This window comes from Dasypus novemcinctus, unplaced genomic scaffold, assembly GCF_030445035.2.
Source record: "Dasypus novemcinctus isolate mDasNov1 unplaced genomic scaffold, mDasNov1.1.hap2 scaffold_124, whole genome shotgun sequence".
Classification (NCBI taxonomy): Eukaryota; Metazoa; Chordata; class Mammalia; order Cingulata; family Dasypodidae; genus Dasypus; species Dasypus novemcinctus.
In genome coordinates, this window is record NW_026688150.1 from 1,297,745 (window position 1) to 1,314,306 (window position 16,562).

The 16,562-nt window shown below is 40.9% G+C and overlaps 1 protein-coding gene across 3 annotated transcripts; it reads left to right on the forward strand.

The window, feature by feature from the left end:
- Positions 1–9,529: 9,529 nt before the first annotated feature.
- Positions 9,530–15,187, forward strand: LOC101436811 (C-type lectin domain family 4 member G-like). Of its 3 annotated transcripts, none has more exons than XM_004472110.3 (8): positions 9,530–9,632; positions 9,844–9,954; positions 10,200–10,253; positions 10,349–10,438; positions 11,012–11,163; positions 11,872–11,972; positions 13,721–13,784; positions 14,809–15,187. In XM_004472110.3, the coding sequence occupies exons 1-8, from the start codon at positions 9,545–9,547 to the stop codon at positions 14,821–14,823; spliced, it is 675 nt and encodes a 224-aa protein (XP_004472167.2). In that variant the 5' UTR covers positions 9,530–9,544; the 3' UTR covers positions 14,824–15,187. The 3 variants fall into 3 exon arrangements, with proteins under 3 accessions (XP_004472167.2, XP_004472166.2, XP_004472165.2); XM_004472109.5 differs by lacking the exon at positions 14,809–15,187 and adding an exon at positions 13,878–14,157; XM_004472108.4 differs by lacking the exon at positions 14,809–15,187 and having other exon boundaries at positions 13,721–14,158.
- Positions 15,188–16,562: the final 1,375 nt, after the last annotated feature.

A 16,562-nucleotide genomic window follows, 5' to 3' on the forward strand; every position in this document is an offset into this window, starting at 1 on the left:
CCTGTTCATGGATAGGAAGACTAAATATTATTAAGATGTCAATAGTACCCAAACTGATCTACAGATTCAATGCAATCCCAATAAAAATCAACACAGCATTCTTTAATGAACTAAAGAAACTAACTATGAAATTTATCTGGAAATGAAAGAAGCCCTGAATAGCAAAAGACATATTGAAAAAGAAAAATGAAATTGGAGGAATCACATTACCTGACTTCAAAACGTACTACAAAGCTACAGTAGTGAAAGCGGAATGGTACTGGCAAAAGGATAGACACACTGATGAATGGAACTGAATTGAGAGTTCTGAAATAGTTCCTCATATATACAACCATATGGTACTTGAAAAGACCACCAAACCCTCTCAACTGGGAGAGAATGGCTTATTCAACAAATGGTGCCTGGAGAACTGGATACCCATATGTAAAGGAATGAAAGAGGATTACCAACTAACACTTTATACAAAAACCAACTCAAGATGTATCAAAGACCTAAATATAATAGCCAAGAACATAAACACCTTGGAAAGCAATGTAGGGAATCATCTACAGGACCTTGTAATTGGAAAAAGCTTCATGAACTTCACATTGAAAGAGGGAGCAGGAAAGAACAAATAGATAAATGGGACTTCCTCAAAATCACAGCTTTCTGCACCTCAAAGGAGTTTGACAGGAAAGTGAAGAGAGCCTACACACCATGGGAGAAAGAATTTGGTAACCATATATCTGGTAGGTGACTTATATCTTGCATATAAAAAGAACTCTTATATCTTGAAAATAAAAAGACAAACAGCCAAATTAAAAAGTGGGAAAAAGATATAAACAGACACATCTCCAAAGAAGATATACAAATGGCTAAAAAACACATGAAAATATGCCCCAAATCAATAGCTATTAGGGAAATGCAAATCAAAACAACAATGAGATACCATCTTCCTCCCAATAAGCCTGACAGCTATCAAAAAATCGGAAGACTGCAATTGTTGAAGAGGATGTGAAGGAATGGGAACACTCATCCACTGCTGGTGGGAATGCAGAAGGATCCAGCCATTCTGGAGTACAGTCTGGCAGCTTCTTAAAAAACTAGGTATAGATTTGCTATATTACCCAGCAATTTCATTGCTGGGACTATACCCAGTAGAACTGAATACAAGGGAAAAAAACGATATATGCACCCTAATGTTCATAGCAGCACTATTCACTAATGCCAAAAGTTGACATCAACCCCAATGACCATCAACAGATGAATGGATAAATAGAATGTGGTACATACATACAATGGAATACTACTCAGCTAAAAGAACAAATACAGTACAAACACATGAGATAACATGGATGAATCTTGAGACTCTTATGTTGAGTGAAACAACCCAGGCATTGAAGGACAAATACTACATGACCTTTCTGATATGAAATAAGTAAACAAAGCTTTCTCAGAGGGCTTGAGATTGGATGATAAACTTAAAGGAAGTTGAGGGGTACAGGAATGTTGCCAGCTGACACCTATATGGATAAAATCTATGTAAGCTGCAGGTAAGTGTTTGTACAGGGAAGGGATAAAATGGGGGCATAGGGATATCTTTGGGTGTGGTTTTCTGAGCGAGAGAGTAACTAGGAATTGGAGGAAGGGTCAGATGGTCCAAGAAATTGGGGGGAAGATGGGGGGAACATTTAAACATTGGAGATTGTCAGGTATGTGGTTGAAATGATAATTTAGAGAAAACTCTTTAGAAAATATGATATGGAAGGTTGCCTGTTTAAGATACTTAAGGGGGCCATCTGGCACAAGGCAAGCTTCTAGGGAGTGTGTGAGTGCTCATTTTGTCATAGTGCACTATATCATTGTGTGGAGACTCATACAATGAGAGTGAAGGTGTACCCACATCCTTGGGAGGACTGATGTTCTCAAACTGATTGAATTGTATCTCTCAAGAGAATTGGTGGCTCTCAATGGTTTAGGGCAGTCAAGCATGTCAAGCCCTCAACATTGTTGCAAGTTTCTCTGGGTGTGCTCCTTCAAGTAATGAAGACTGATTGTCATGGTGGGCCCTGATGGGAGTGGGAAAGAAGTGTTGAATACCTGGATCAGTGTAATTGTGTGGCAATGGTAGTGTTCCACAGGATCATGCAATGATCTCCAAATATGTAGAAAACTCTATAGGCTAAAATGTAAACAATAATGTAAAACATAAGATAACTAAAAATTTAGAAAATTGTAAATCTAATATATAAACCATAATGTAAATCCAAATGGAACCATATTTGAAAGCTACTGTTCCAATAACTGTATATCGACTGCAGCCAATATAATATGAAGATGTAAAAAATCATTGCTGGGGAAGGGACTAAGGCTTTGATGTTTGAAATGTGGGAGTACCATATATTGCATATGTGAATTACTGTGATCTAAAACTTATGCGAAGACAAACTTAATAATTAGAAAAAAGAAAAGAAAAAGAAAGGGTGTAGACACTGACGAAGAAATGGAAGACATTGCCTTGCCACTGTACATACAGGGCAACACCTACAGCAGTGATGAAAGGTAAAATGTCAAAAACCAAACTTTTTAATTTTTTCCTTTTTTTGATACTCCATTTTATTTTTCCTATATTTAATTTTTCTAAATTACTATGTATTCTGCATCTAACCTTTAAACCCAACACTATATTCCATTACTCTTAATGGAACCTGGTGATATATCAGGCTTCCTTGTGGAATAAGTTTTGGACCACAGTGGGTTTCAACTATGGCAGAGGAGGAGCACCCGTGTTGGGTGTTATTGGTGGGAGGCACATGTTTGGGAGTGAGTTCTCCAGGTTATGTATACAGGGTATATAGAAAGGTTTGAATATTTTCTTAGTAGTTTCAGTTGGAAACGCCAGCTGAGAGAGTGCTGAGTTCTTGGCCAGTGGAACTCTATCACATTCTGCAATGGAACAACAACAATCCCCCAAGTGCAATGGCAAAGACCTACAAAGATGGATGGTCGAATGATGAGCCCTTGGTACTGAGGGCTCTGATTGTGAGCCTCTGTGACTGAAATATGAACGAGGCTTAGAGCTGCACGGTGCCTAAGTGTTAATTCCTGAAAGCCTCCATGTTGCTCAAATGTGGTCACTCTCTAAGCCAAATACAGCATGCAGATGCATTGCCTTTCCCCCAGTGTGGGACATGACTCCCAGGGATGAGCCTCCCTGGTGCCAAGAGATTACTACTAAGCACCAGCTGATGATGTAACTAGAAAAAGACCTTGAATAAAGAGGTCAACTCAGGCTGGCAGAATATCTCATCCTACATGTAATATCAAGTGCTAAAAGCTGCTTTTTGTCATTGGATAAAAGGGGGAAATGGAAAGGACAAGTGAGTTTATATGGTTTTGAGTCTCCAAAAAAGAGTTGGGAAGTCATTAGAGAGGTGATGTTTATACACACCTCAGCAGGGTTCCAGAGACAGCCAAGGCAGATGGAAACCCAGGTGCTGGTTTTCCTGAGGGCTGCAGAGACTCACAGTTTCTATGGTCATAGCAGATAGATCTGGAGTTCAGGGCCATGACAGTTGGCCCTACTTTGGAGTTTGTATTCCTGACTGTGATGGAGTTGGACTCAGATATGACTTTTGTACACGTGTCTCTCCTGTTACTTTTACTGGATCTGTGGTTAGCATTTGGGTTGCTGTATACTCAGGGGACCTGAATCTCTGGAATGTCCATGTGACGGCCAGGTCCTGGGCCTCAGCAGACTTGTGGTTCCTACCCTCTGGTGTTTTGGACTTACCCTGCCAGCTGACAGGGAGCTGAAGAGGGTCAACCACCACACCAGTGAGCCAAGTGTGCCTGCAGCTGCAAGAAGGAGATTTGCATCCATCATCCATGAGGAATCTAAGGCCACTCTTGATGTAGAGTGGGGCTGGACATAACCATCCCAGTGTCCACAGGATGGAGGGATAGAGTATGGATTAAAGTGGACTTACTGGTGTTCTGTTGGGGAACTATTGTGATTAGTATGGGAAGAAATTGTAGTAGTGATGTAGATAGGGTCGCCAAGGTGACTGCTGATGGTAGGCAGATGGAAGAAGAGATATGGCTTGGAGGCATTTTCAGGATTTGGAGTTGTCCTGGGTGGTGCAGCAGGGATGGATGCTGGATGTTGTGTGTCCTCTCATGGCCCACTGGGTCGACTGGGGGAGAGTGTGCACTACAATGTGGACCACTGTCCATGTGGTGCAGCGGTACTCCAGAATGTATTTGCCAGGTGCATTGGATGTGCTGCGATGATGGAAGAGGTTGTTGATGTGGGAGGGGTGGGGTGAGTGGCGTGGGGGGTATATAGGGACTTCATATTTGTTAATGTAACATTTAAAAGAAAATAAAGAAGAAAAAGAACCTTACTTTTGTACTTCACGGGAGTTTGTCAAAATGTGAAAAGGCAGCCTACTCAATGGGAGAAAATATTTCGAAATCAAACTTCCAATAATGGTTTTAATATCCATGATATATAAAAGATGCTACGACTCAATAATAAAAAGACAAATGATCAAATGGACAAAAAAGTGCTGCAAATAAGGCTAAAGCCTCGCCACACTCCTGCTGTGCAAACATGGTGGGTAATTTGATGGACTTCCTTCCAGATCTTTCTATGCCTGTGGCATATGGACCAATGCAAACCCATATGTAGCATATGTAAAGAGTATTATGTTTTAATACAGATCAGGCTGTCCCATAGGGCTTTTCCTGCAACTTGATTTCTTTCGTTAAATGTCTTTGCGTGAAATCCATGTTGATCCACAAACCCCAGGGCTTCTCTACCTCGGAAAAATTGGCATTTGGGGTCAGTTTGTTCTTTGCAGTGGACAGGGGGGGATGTCACAGGATGTTAAGCAGCCTGGTCTCTAGTCACTAGATCCCAGTAGCACCCCGTACACCCTGTCAGGACAATCGAAACTGTCTCCAGACATCATCAAATGCCCCCTGGAGGAACACCTCCTTCAGTTGAAAACTAGTGCAATGGAGCCACCTCATTTTTATAAAAGAAGTTGAATACTCAATTTTATGAATATATGCAGTGTGCATTTAACTCTTCTTCCCTTGCTGGACAATTGATTGTTTCCAGTTTTTCACTCTTTATAAGAATAACACAATACGCATCCTTGTATATCTTTCACTGTGAACAGACAACAAACTCAATGAGAAATTATGGAACAGGATGGTAAAGCCTTAGGAAATGTGATCTCTATTTTCAAGAAAAATGTCCATATTAAACTGAGGTGATTGTGCAAATTTACACTCTCTCTACTTGTATTTTGAAGGATTTGTTTCCCCACACTGTCACTAACGCTTGATGGTGTGAAATGTAATTTTTGCCAATATGGTGGCCAAATTTTGTCTTGCTATTGCTTAGTTTTGCATTTCTCTAATTACCAGTGAGGTTTAAATCATTTTTATTAGTCAAATGGTTTCCCTCCTTGCAAAATCTCTGTTTAAAGTCTTCTCCAGTGTTTCTATTGAATTGTAGCATTCTTGTTGAAATGCAGACATTTCTTAGAGATTCTGAATATTGATTTTGTCTTTCAATATTTTTTTTCTTTTGCTCTTCCAATTTTTTTCCCTTAGTGCCATTTCTATCAGAATCATTCTCCTTGGTGTCTTCTAACACTGTTATACTATATGGTTAGGATTAAGAAATATATATTGCCTACAGGTTCACTGCTGGGTTTTATAAATAAAGTTTCATCATCATGCAGTTAGGGTCATTTCTTGTGTATTTTCTAGGACAGCTTTCACACTGCAAAACAGAGTTTAGTCATTGACACATTGGGGCACACTCATTGCAGTTGGTGAACACATTGTGGAGCACTGCTGCACCACAAAGATAATAGATTACCCTGTATTTCACATTCTCCCCCAGTACATTCAGTGGGTTATGGCAGGCTATATAAAGTCCAGCATCAGACCCTGCAATATCATTTAGGACAACTCAAAGTCCGCAAAATGTCCCCACATCACATCTCCTCTTCTCTCTCCCTGCCCTCAGCAACTACTGTGGCCACTTTTTCCACCTCAATGCTACAATTTCCTTTATTACTAGTCACAATAATTATATAGTAGAATATCAGTTAGTCCACTCTAATCCAAATCTACCTGCCATGACCACATACCCTGTGGATCTCGGTAGCTTTCAGGAAAACCAGCATCTTGGGTTATATCCAATTTGGTTATCACTGGGGTCTTGCTGAAGCATGCATAAGCGTGACCCCTCTGACTACCTCCGGATTCTTTTTGGAAGACTCTTAGCCATATAAACTTATTTGTCTTGTGTTATTAATGGTGGGCACATGAGTGGGGGGTGGGGGGGAAGAGTTCTCCATGGCATGTATATAGGGGACATAAAAATGCTCTGATATTTGTTGGGTATTTTTACAGTTGTTACAGTTACAAAAGTCAACTGAGGGTGTGCTGAGTTCCTTCCCACAGGAGCTCTGTCACATTCTCCAATGAAACAACAATAATCCCCCAAGTGCAATGTCAAAGACCAGCAAGGAAGTATGATCCAATAATAAGCCCTTGATATTGATGGCTATGCTTATGAGCCTGTGTACCTGAAATATAAACTAGGTCTAGCATTGCAGGGTGCCTAAGAATTACCTCCTGAAAGCTTCCATGTAGCTCAAATGTGGCCAGTCTCTAAGCAAAACTCAGCATGTAAGTGCATTAAATTCCCCCCAGCATTGGACATGATTCCCAAGGATGAACCTCCCTGGTGCCAAGGGATTATTACCAATCACTAACTGGTGATGCAACTAGAAAGAGATCTTGAATAAAAGGGTCAACTGAGACAAGCAGAATATCTCAGCTTACATGTTGGATTAAGAGTTAAAAAGTGCTTTGACCTTGAACAAAAGAGGGCAAAGGAGGAATACTGGTATGGGATACCAGTGACAGGTGATATATGGCTGACAGGGAGCTATACAGAACATATGTCCAGGGTGCATGGTAATGATTGGATATACTCATGGTGGCAACAATTGGAAACCACAGCAGGGGGGGTACTGGGTTCCTGGCCAGTGGTGCTCTGTCGTGGTCCCTAGGGGAGCAGCGACAGTCTCCCAGGTACAGCGGCGGGAACCGGGAGGGAGTGAGGGTTCAACGGTGAGCCCCTGATGCTAATGACTATGCTTGTGAGCTGATAAACCTAAAATAAGAACAAGGCCTAGAGCAACATTGTGCCTGGGAATTTCCTCCTGTCAGCCTTCATGTTACTCAAATGTGGCCAGTCTCGAAGCCAAACTCAGCATGTAAATGCAATGCCTTCCCTCCAGCGTGGGACATGACACCCGGGGATGAGCCTCCCTGGCAACAAGGGACCACTATCAAATACCAACTGATGATGCAACTGGAAAAGGACCTTATACGGAAGGTTCAATGCGGATCAGCAGAATATCCATGTCTACATAAAATACCATGACTTTAAAATGCTGTTTGACCTAAAGTAAGGGGGAAATGGAAAGGAGAAATGAGTTTATATGGCTACGAGTTTCTAAAAAAGAGTCTGGAGGCTGGCAGAAGGATTGCCCTCATACACAACTGAGCAGAGTCAGAGAGACAGATAAAGCAGATACAACCCCCAGATAATGGTTCCTTTGAAGGCTAAAGAGACCCATGAGAGTTATGGTCATGGCCGATGGGGTTAACTATCAGGGCAGATGGCCCCTCTTTGGAAATGGTGTTTATGTGTGATGAATCTGGACTCAGATGGGATCTCCCTTCATAAGTCTTTCATGCTAATGTGCCGGAGGTGCAGTTAACGTTGGGGTTTAAGATATATTTAGGGGATTTGAATCTCTGGACCGACAATGTGATAGCCAGGTCCTGAGCCTCAACAGACTCCAGCACCTACAATCTGATTTATTGGACTTACCACACTCAGCTAAGATGGAGTTGAAGAAGGACAATCACCACACCATGGAGCCTAGAGTGATTACAACTGAAAATGGGAGGACTGCATCCAGCATCCATGTGGAATCTGAGCCTCCTCTTGACATAGAGGTGCAATGGACACAACCAATCCAATGTCCACATAGAAGAGGTGGCATGGAATTGGGAAAAATGGACATGGTGGACGATGGGTATGGGGAAAGGCAGGAAGAGATTAGAGGTGGAGGCATCTTTGGGACATGGAGCTGCCCTGGATGGTGCCTCAGAGGTAATCACCGGACATTGTAAATCCTCACAGGGCCCACTGGATGGAATGGAGGAGAGTGGGGGCCATGATGTGGACCATTGACTATGAGGTGCAGAGGTGCCCAAAGATGTACTTACCAAATCCAATGGATGTGTCATGATGATGGAAACGAGTGTTGTTGGGGGGGGAGGGGGGGGTGGGGGGGGTGGGGATGAATGAGACCTCACATATATATTTTTAATGTAACATTATTACAAAGTCAATAAAAAAAATTAATTAAAAAAAAACTGAAAAAAATAAATAAATAAATAAAAAATAAAAAAGGAAAAAAAAAAAAAGAGGGAAATAGGAAACACACAATGGAATATTATGCATCAGTAAGAAGAAATTAAGTCATGAAGAATAGGACAATATGCATGAAACTGGAGGACATTCTGTTGAGTGAGCAAACCAGACACAAAAGGAAAAATACTATATGATTGTGCTATTATGAACTAAATATATTATGTAAACTCATGGAATTAATAATTAGAATAGAGGTCACCAGAAAAACAGAATGAGGGTAAAGAATAGAAAGCGGATGGTTAATCTGTGCAGAATTGGTTAAAAGATAGCTTGTAAATCTTTTGGAAATGAATGGAAATGGTGAGAGCACATTATGGTGTTTGTGTCTAGCAGAGCTATTTTATGGGTATGATTATAGTTGAAAGGAAAAGTCTACGGAGAGGTTTATTACTAGAAGGAAAGCTTAAAATGGTAACATGGAAGTGTAACATAAGAAAAAAGACCTAATATAACATTATATTATGATACGGTGTAATAATTTTATGTTTCCTAACAAGGAGTTTCATACCTAAAAGGTACTTCATAAACATGCACTTCCCACTCCAACGTGCTGCAGCAAATTCTCCATTTAAAAGCTTAAATATTAAGTAAAAGTTTTGGGGAAAAATTTTTACCACAATTTCCAGTAAAGAAGGAACAGAACAATGACTCCTGAGTTGTAAATACCACAGCTTTATGTCACTGAAACTGCAAGATCTTTCAGGACTTCTTAACCAGACGTCTACAAGGGCAAATGCACAAGGGAACTCAAGGCCCATTCCTGGGGCAGAAATTGTCCCCTCCAAATGGGAGAGAATCAAATTAGCAGAAAGCAGGCAGGGCAGAACAGCCTCTGACAGATACGCATACCTCTTCCATCACATGGATTGAAAAGCCATCTAGAGATCTTGGGGGATATCTGAGCCAGGAAGGAAACTTGCTAGAGTTTACATGGGGGTGGAAGCATTTCCTGTTCTAGGCTGGGTTTATCTTCAGTAATAGCCCAGAGAGAAAGGATCATACCAAGCAGAATGATCTGCAACCATGGCTGAAGGCAGGCGCAGTGGGTGGCAGCATGCTCAGGACCTCACACTCATGGGGGAGAAATCTCTGTCCATACTGAAGAAATCCGGTGAGTGGAAAGGCTCAGCGTTACATATCCTGAAGTGCTGTGACCTGGGTACCCTTCAGAGTTCTGGCCAGATGAGGGAGGAGGAAGCTTGGGGTTCCCCTGGGTTCCCCCTGATACCTACCACCACTCAACTTTCCAGTGGGGAGTTTGATTCTTGACATTTCAGCACTTTCCAGAGCCTGTGTGGATTGACTTTCTCCATTCCCTACAGGACAGCAGGATCAAAATCCTCCTGACACTGATCCCTGGAAGTTTCTATGCCTGGCGATGACCATGCTGATGTTTCTCTTGGTCATGATCGTTGGTGTGCTCCTGAGAAATGGTGAGGAGACGAGGCCAGTGGAAAGGGTGATCAGAGGGACCAGGTTCTCTGCTTCACTATTCAGTGGAGGGTGTGTGTGGAGCAGGAGTAGGCAGAAACATTAGGTTGCCCTGAGTTCCCTGGCATTATGGTTTTAGAAGGAAGTTTTTCTTCTCCATCTTAGCTTGGAAGATTTGGGGACCTGGAATAAGTCCAACAAGGTTCTAAAAATCGAGGGCATTTCTTTGCTTTTCCCTACCCCATAGTCGTACTGTTGAATTACCAATTAGAAGAAGAATTGCATCAACTGAACAACACATGTAAGTGCGATTTGCAATTGTGGCCTCCCTCACCCCATGTACCAGCCCTTTATCCTTCCAGGCCAATGGCCAGCTTTTCTCTATGTATCTCTTAGTTACAAGAGGACTGGCAGATGCTAGATACAATCGAGACATCTTCCGGGGAGAAATGTTCCGGCAAATGAATGCTGTGCAGTCAGAAAATGGTAAGAAGCCTGGCAGTTGGTGTTTGGTTTGTGGGGAGTCAGTATTGGAAGATGGGTGCATTCTTTGCCATGTGGTTCACAGTAACAGTTCCTGAAACAGTTGAGTTTAAAGGATTTTAACTAACTCCCTTCTCACAAGAACTAGTAACATAAGTTTGAGGTACCCTGCATTGCATTCCACCGCTTTTTTTTTCAGGAGGTACCAGGGATTGAACCCAGGATCTTGTATATGGGAAGCAGGCACTCAACCACTGAGCAGCATCCCTTCTCAAATGAAAACTGGTTTTTGTCACTTGCTTGCTGCTTTTGATTTTTTTAGGAGGTACCAAGGTTTGAACCCGGGATTCATACATGGGAAGCAGGTGCTCAATCCCTTGTTACATCAACTTCCCCACTTCTTTCTGGTATTGATTTGGCATGGGACACAGGGGAAGTTGCGTAGCTCCTGGTTTCAAAATGTCAAGGAGGCAACCAGTTGGTCGGGTTCAAATAAATTCACTGGTTTGGAGTTCAGTTCTATGACCATTGCAGCTCTCAGCCCCAGCAGAACAGAGTTCTCTCCCTCTGCCCCAGGCTCTTCCTGCACTCCCTGCCCTGAGGACTGGACAGCCTTTGAGGGCTCCTGCTATAAATTTAGTACGGAGGCACTCACTTGGTTTGAAGCCAAGGATCAATGTATCCATGAGGGAGCTCACCTGGTCATCATCAACAGCCTAGTAGAGCAGGTATGGGAGGGAAGGGGTGCTGTGGGGACTCTTCCAAGGAATTACAAGATCCTGTTCCTGAATGTGTTACTTTCCTGGCTGCTAAAACAAATATTGTACAATGGGTGGGCTTAAACAATGGAAATTTATTGGTTCATCGGTTTGTGTAGGAGAAGTGCAAAATAGAGGTGCCAGCAAGGCAATGCTTCCACCCTGAAGGCTGTGGCTTCCTTGGGCTGGCTGCCACAATCCTTGGTCCTTGGCTTCTGTCACATGGTGCTGCACATATGGCAGTGTCCTCTCCTTTCTCTTCTGGTTTCTGTTGACTTCCAGCTTCTGGCACATCCCTGTGGCTTCTCCTTATCTATCCAATTTCCTTGCTCATAAAATCTTCAGCCACAATCAATTAAGACCTGCCCTCAGTTAGTTTGGGCACACCTTATCTTAATCATCTCCAAAAGTCCTATTTACAAATAGCTCTTCATACCTACAGGACCAGGGTTTGGGACCTGAACATGCCTTTTGTGAGGAAATTTTTCCATCCCTACACTGTCCTCTGAACAATTCTATATTTTTTGTTGCTTATTAATATTATTATTGGAATAATGAAAATGCTCTATTAATTGATATTGAAATGCCCTTTGTCTCTTTTATATTGCTCGGTCCTGATCCCAGTTCCACTTCTGTACCCACCTAATTCTTGACTACCCCTGCCTTATTTCCAAGTAGGAATTCCTAACTACATCTCAACACGTGTTTTGGATCGGCCTCCAAAAAAATTACTGGATGGGCACGTACAAGTGGCAAGATGGATCATCTCCCACCTACACGTGAGTGTCCCTCTTTGGACTCAGATTCCCTCACCCCATCCAGTCTGTGCCACTGGAGTTTGATAAAGATCTTCTGAGAGTAGGTTTCTCAGCTGCTTCAAGAGTCAAACTTGGCATAAACCAAACTTGTGCCAGTCAAATCCCCTCCTACATACTTATTGTTTTTTACGAGTAGCAAATGTGTGCGTTTGTAAACAATGGGCTACGCAATATTAAGCAGGACATTCTTCATATTAGGAAGTCTTCATAGCTTTGGTTTGTTAAAGAGAGTTGTGCATCGTCAGGAGAGGAAAAGAAAATGTGTCATTTGCTGAGCTTATTTAGAGCAGGAGTCCTTCTGGGCTTATAACCTGCAGGTTCCAGTTTCCAACAAAGAAAGCTTGAACGAACACTGCCTGGAGGAACCCGTGGCATTCAATGACACTTTCTGGTCGTCACTTTTCTTTTTCCATTTCTGTCCTTCCACTCACCCTTTGCCAGAACCACACCAAGAGGCTCCTGGACCACTCCTGTGTATTCCTCCTTCACTTTTTCGCTACTGCACTGCGTCGTCTCATGCCTCATTGTCTCTAGACTGAACCACCACTGTATATCCTAGATCTAGCCTTGCTGTCATCATTCCACACTCTACTCAAGCTAATGTTGCAACATTTGTAAACATTGGCTTTTTATCAATTTAGGAAACACCGCCATTCCCCAGTGACACAGTGTAATGTCTAAATTCTTTAAGATGGCATCTTCCAAGGCTTGGACACTGCATCTGATTCTTCTTCACATCCTCCTCTCCTTACCTCCCAAGTCCTCTCCATGTCCTTCTCTTAATCTAAGTCCTAGATGATGCACCTTTCCCAGAGTTGACTTGCACTATCTTCCTTCTGCCTTTCCTCCTGCCATGTCTACTGCCTAGGGCATCTTCCTCGGCTGCTGAATTGCAACATGTTTGTGGAGACCAAGACATATGTCCCCTCTAGAGACAGCCCTGCTGTGCGCATGATCATTGATCAAACTCTCCATTTCCTAGCCACATTTTATTTATATGTTTTTTATTGCTTTTATTATGCAATCCTTTTGCCTATACTTGTGTTCTACATCGGACTAGCTTCTACTTAAGGACAGAAAGAAGTTCCAGCACAGCTCTGTGGTCCAGTACACTGTACAAGGCTTTGTACCCAGCAGGTGCTCAGCAAACAATTTTTGGATCACTGAATGAATGAGTGTTGGAAATATTTCAAGCTACACTTTGTACCAGAGTATCCATTGTATACCAGACACTAAAAGGCATCATACCCTCTCTCAATCCCATTAGTAAAAAGACATCCAGGGAAGTTGAGCGATCTGTCCACTTGGGCCTCGTCTATTTTAACTGCAGTACTTGAGATTGGACCAGTTGATAGATATACAAACCATGGGGCTTACCTGGAGTTAATCTTCCCTTCTAAAGACTCTTGGGAGATTTGGATGGTTCAATGGTGTCGGTGCTACTGGACGTTGGTGGGTAGAGTCCAGGGATGCTGTCCAGTGTCCTACAGTGCACAACAAAGAACCCAAATGTCAACAGTGTCGAGGTGAATAAACCCTACTATAGGATATGGCATGGATTTTTCTATTTGTTAGAATTTCACTTGCTTCCTAATATCTATTCTTATGGCTAACCTGAATCTGGTACCTTGGTGTTCATATTTACAGCTCTACACTGTTCCACTTTCCTTTGTTTAGGGATTTGGCTGATGTTCTATGTTTATTTACAGAAACTGGTCTTCTGAACAGTTGCATTTCTTGGACTGTGTCTTCATAAAGCCACCAGGTCACTGGGTGAGTTTTTATTGTGACAGTTTGCCCTTCCGTTGGATCTGTGAGAAGCCTCAGACCTGCTGAGCCTCATCCCTTTACTCTGTGCTTTGCTAGTTCAAGAATCCCCTGATACGTGTCCTCAGCACAAAATCCTAACTTCTCTGCAAAATCCAGATCTGTCTTCAGTCCAGGTGTTCTTCATAGGATCAATTTCCTCTCTTGCCTCCTCTTTTAAAATCTGTTGAAAAATAAGTCATTGATACGTGATGAAACTTTCAGCACAATAAAGCATGTAGAGCTTGACACATAATGACTGATTCACCTTTTCTAATATAAGTGACATAATTAAAAAAGAAATGTGAGATTGAAGTACAATAAAAGATTTTTAGTAATATAAACTAATACGTGGTCCTTGACTGTATTTTGATTTGAGCATATCACCTACAGTAAGACATTTTCAGGCGATCACAATAATTGAATATGGATTGGGAATTATGACATAAGCAATTTTTATTCATTTGTTACCTGGGATAATGGCTTGGCAATTCCATATAAAAAAGGAGATGTATGCCAGATATACATACTTAAGTCATTAGGGGTAAAAATATATAGTGTCTGGGATTTTCTGCAAAATACTTAGCAAATTAGTGTGAAGAGGCCATAGGGGGAACAAAATTGGCCATGCTGGTAATCATGAAAGTTGGGATCTAAGAGTTCTGTGTCTTACAAACCTTAGGGAAAGCTTTATCTTTCATAGGCTCTGAGCTAGATTTCCTATATCACTACAGGAAACGTCTTTCCTGTTATTAGAAACACAGTACACTTACACTTGGGTTTGTGATTCGGTATTAATTACCATTACAACACCGATGCTTTGTATTATAGAAATAAGAGAAATAGGGCAAGTGTTTGAATAACAGAGATCGTTTTTGTTACTTCTATTAGAAATTATTAACTGTCCTCATCCCTAACTTAGTAGAGTAACAGGGAAGAATATTTTTCGTTAAATGACAGTATGCTCATTTGAGCTTCTATGACTTTCTAGATCTCAAGTGCATGAAAGAGCTGGATTACAGCCTTGAGAAATTTATACTACCGTGATTCTTCAGCAGTGGCAAGAACCAACCCTGTTTTTTCTTTTCCTTTAAAATTTTTAACTGAAGTAAATAATTCATACATGAACCTGTATAAATAATAAAGGTACAGTAAAAGTTGTGATGTTAGAAAATAAATATGCATATCTTCATACGGGGCTCCCATACAGCACCCTACCACCAACCCCTTGCATTATTGTGAAGCGTTTATTACAAACTCTGAAAGAACACCATCAAAATATTAATAGTAACTATACCCAATATCCTATATTTGGTATATTTTCCCTACCCACCCAATTATTAACACCCTGCATTAGTATTACGTATTTGCTATAGTTCATGAGAGAACATTTTCATATTTGTTCTGTTTGCCATACTCCATCTTCCACCACTAGATTCTCTCTATTATATAGACCCATGCTTTGTACAATCCATTCAAAGAGTATACTCAGTAGCTCTAATTTCATCACAGAATTGTGCTGTCATTACGTCAGCCAATTGTAGAATATTTTCATTACTCCAAAAGAAAAATCCCTTTCCCACTTATAGTACCCTATTATTTCCCTTCAAATTCTAATAATATCTTCATTATTGCTGTAAAAATAGTACTTAACTATCATCCATAAGTTATATTAGTTGTGATTTCCCCATGTATCACAATAATCTTAACACTCTGTAAAAGAATAACATTCTTATACTCTTAAGCACTATCATCATCTATCACTGAAATCACTGTGTTATACAGTCCCTAGATTATTCTCAAGCTTCCTTTTAATTAATGTATTGCACCAAGAGACTACCCTTTTCTGCCACAATCACATTTATAAATCAGCAGTGTTAATTATATTCACTGTGATGTATTACCACCAACTCTATTCATTTCCACACTTTTACCATAAATCTTATTAATATTTCTACATACAATAAGCATAGCTCCCATTCTCAACCCTCATTCTATTTCCTAGTAACCTATTTTCTAGAGTTTACCTCTACAGGTATAGTCATCATATTTAGTTCATGTCAGTGAGACCATACAATATTTGTCCTTTTCTGTATGACTTATTTCCTTCAGTGTAATAGCCTCAAGATTCATCCATGTTGTCATATACATCCCACTTTCATTTCTTCTTAGAGCTGAGCAGATTTCAATCATATGTATTCACCACATTGTGTTTCTCCAATCATCGATTGATGGACACTTGGAATGTTTCCATGTTTTAGCAACTGTGAATACACTGCTCTGAACATTGGAGTGTAAATGTGAGTTCTTGTCCTCGCCTTCATTTCTACTGAATAGATTCCTAATAGATGCTGAATCATATGGCAGTTCTAGATTAAGCTTCTTGAGCTACTGTCAAACTGCTTTCCACAGAGGCTGCACCATTTCAAAATCCCACAAAGACTGAAGAAGTGTTTCTGTTTCTCCACATCCTTTCCACACTTGTAGTTGTCTGGTTTTTTTTTTTTAATAATGGCCATTTTATAAGGTGTGAAATGATATCTCATTGTAGTTTAGATCTACATTTGCCTAATAGTGATGTTGAACATTTTTTTATGTTTTTTTTTTAGGGGACATTTTTATTTCCTTTGGAAAAATGCCAGTTCATGTCTTTTGCCCATTTTTTTTAGACTGTTGTAGGATTATATTTTTTTTGTCTTTACTTATTTTTTTAATATTACATTCAAAAAAATATGAGGGGAAGCG

What these genes read in the sequence shown, in the direction of transcription:
- LOC101436811 (XM_004472108.4), top strand. Translation starts at nt 9,545, where the DNA reads ATGGCTGAAGGCAGGCGCAGTGGGTGGCAGCATGCTCAGGACCTCACA. An exon ending in TCAACAGCCTAGTAGAGCAG is followed by an intron (nt 11,164 to 11,871) that starts GTATGGGAGGGA and finishes ATTTCCAAGTAG; the next exon opens with GAATTCCTAACTACATCTCA. An exon ending in GGATCATCTCCCACCTACAC is followed by an intron (nt 11,973 to 13,720) that starts GTGAGTGTCCCT and finishes GTTTATTTACAG; the next exon opens with AAACTGGTCTTCTGAACAGT.